At 35.6% G+C, this 2,279-nt stretch overlaps 1 protein-coding gene across 1 annotated transcript in view; it reads left to right on the top strand.

Moving 5' to 3' along the window:
- The window catches only part of si:dkeyp-94g1.1 (uncharacterized protein LOC797092 homolog), a 9,162-nt gene extending 7,222 nt beyond the window's left edge, over nt 1–1,940 (top strand). Inside the window, exons 5-6 of the mRNA XM_056469589.1 lie at nt 1,423–1,523; nt 1,600–1,940. Of these exons, the coding sequence (XP_056325564.1) occupies nt 1,423–1,523; nt 1,600–1,710 (212 nt within the window). The 3' untranslated portion in view covers nt 1,711–1,940. The remainder of the gene's footprint in view (nt 1–1,422; nt 1,524–1,599) is intronic.
- The last annotated feature ends 339 nt before the right edge of the window (nt 1,941–2,279 follow it).

The raw sequence follows: 2,279 nt of genomic DNA, 5'->3' as shown, positions 1-2,279 counted from the left end.
ACTGAACTCTTTGGAGTGAATGCCAGGCTTTTCGTTTGGAGAAAACCAAGCACCACTCATCACCAGGCTAATACCATCGCTACAGTGAAGCATGGTAGTGGCAGCATCGTCCTGTGGGGATGTTTTTCGGGATAGAGAGAAAAATGAATGCAGCAATGTACAGAGACATCCTGAATGAAAACCTGCTTCAGAGTGCTCTTGACCTCAGACTGGGGCCGCGGTTCCAGCAGGACAATAACCCAAAGCACACTGCCAAAATATCAGTGGAGTGCTTTCACAACAACTCTGTGAATGTCCTTGAGTGGCCCAGCCAGAGCCCAGTTATAAATCCTATTGAACATCTCTGGAGAGATCTGAAAATGGGTGTACACCGTCGCTTCCCATCCAACCTGATAGAGTTTGAGAGGTACTGCAAAGAGGAATGGGCAAACGTTCCCAAAGACAGGTGTGCCAAGCTTGTGGCATCATATTCAGAAAGACTTGAGGCTGCAATTGCAGCCAAAGGTGCATCAACAAAGTATTGAGCAAAGACTGAATACTGATGTACATGTGATTTTTCAGGTTTTTTTAATTTGAATAAATTTGCAACAATTAAAAAAAAATTACATTGTCATTATAGAGTATTGTGTGTAGAATTTTGAGGAAATAAATGAATTTAATCCATAAAAACATAAAAAATGCAGAAAAAGGGAAGCACTATGGATATTTTTCGGATGCACTGTATTATTGTGGCATGGATTCACAGTAGCATAGTTTCAATATGCTTCTGTAATGTCACAATATGTATTCACAATTAGAGTTGCATTCATTTTCTGCCAAGATCTTGAATTGATGATGGGAAACTCAGACCACTGAGAAGTCTACTCTAGAACATTCCAAAGATTCTCCATAGGGTTAAGGTTTGGACTCTGTGGTAGCCAATCTATGTGTAAAACTTTTGAGCCTGATTAATGGTAACATGCTTGTATTGACAAGCTTATATGGTATGCACTAGGCATGATGGGTGCATCACTTCATCACTCTTCTCACCCTGATGCAACCATCACTCTGGAACAGGGAAAATCTGAACCAGGGGTCCCCAACCACTGGGTTTTAACCCAAGAATGGTTGTGAAACAGTTTCTACCTGGCAGCAAGAATGCATAATTACCCTACAAAATCCCACTTTATTGTTGAGTTTGAGTTTCCCCTTTAGGAACGAATATCCATAAATTGGAAATCACCACTCCACTGCTAGTAGTGTTGTCAAAAAAACTAAAACTTCAGCACCAAATCAGTACTAATGAAAAAAAAATCAACGTGGTACTAAATTTTCTTAAATACTAAATCTAGGTCTTTTGATTTGGCAGGCAGTATATCTTTTCTTCCATGGATGACTCTTTGAGTGCTAATGTTATGACATGTATTCTCTGTTTTTCTCAAGATGACAGGTTCATTAAAAAACAGATTGTTCAAATAAAATTGTCCTGTAAAGATAAATGCACACTGAATGACCCCACAATACAGACAGTCTTTCTAAATGAGGTATGTATCTCTATGTATAGCCTGTAAATGTTACCTGAATGACGTTGTATTTGATTCTCTCTTGATGATTTTTCAGATTAATGAGAAGCTGAGGAGCTTGGGACTGGAAAGTGAGGGCAAAATAAGCTGGAAACAGAGTGAAGATGAAGAGGTGTTTCACGAGGAGACTATCCTGCCAATTAATTAATTATTGAATGTAATGGCCAGCATTAATCTGTGTACCTCACTGACTTTGAAACCGATTCAAAGATTAAAAGTTGAAATATTAACTTCATTGTTCATAGGAAGTAGAAAGTTGTATCAATGAAATGAAACTGATTTGAACTACAAATAGTTTTATTTCTACAATATTGTAACTCTCTTAAATGTAAATTTTTGTAACTTAAAATAACAATTAAAAAGGTCAAAAAATCTAAATATGAGCTATTGTAATTCATCATTTGTTCTGCAAAGTGTGATTATTTATTTCTGATTATGTTTTAATTTAATTAAAGAATACTATTTCTGTAATAAAAAATAATGGAATAACTATTGTAATACAATAACCTGATTATGTTTCTTGAATATGTGTCGAAAATGAGAGTGTGCATCAAAATCACCTTGAAAGTATCTGCTGTAATGTTTTAAATACCTTCTTGTGGGGAAAAAAATCAAGTCAAAATATGGGTGAAAAAATGTTTAGTTATCATAATAATGAAACAACATGCTAATTTTGAACTGTCCTTATTATATCATTTATAATAGGTGATTAAAAAT

The sequence above is a fragment of the Danio aesculapii genome, chromosome 2 (assembly GCF_903798145.1).
Source record: "Danio aesculapii chromosome 2, fDanAes4.1, whole genome shotgun sequence".
Taxonomy (NCBI): domain Eukaryota; kingdom Metazoa; phylum Chordata; class Actinopteri; order Cypriniformes; family Danionidae; genus Danio; species Danio aesculapii.
The sequence above is the reverse complement of the archived record's forward strand: the minus strand, read 5'-3'. Positions and strand labels throughout refer to the sequence as shown.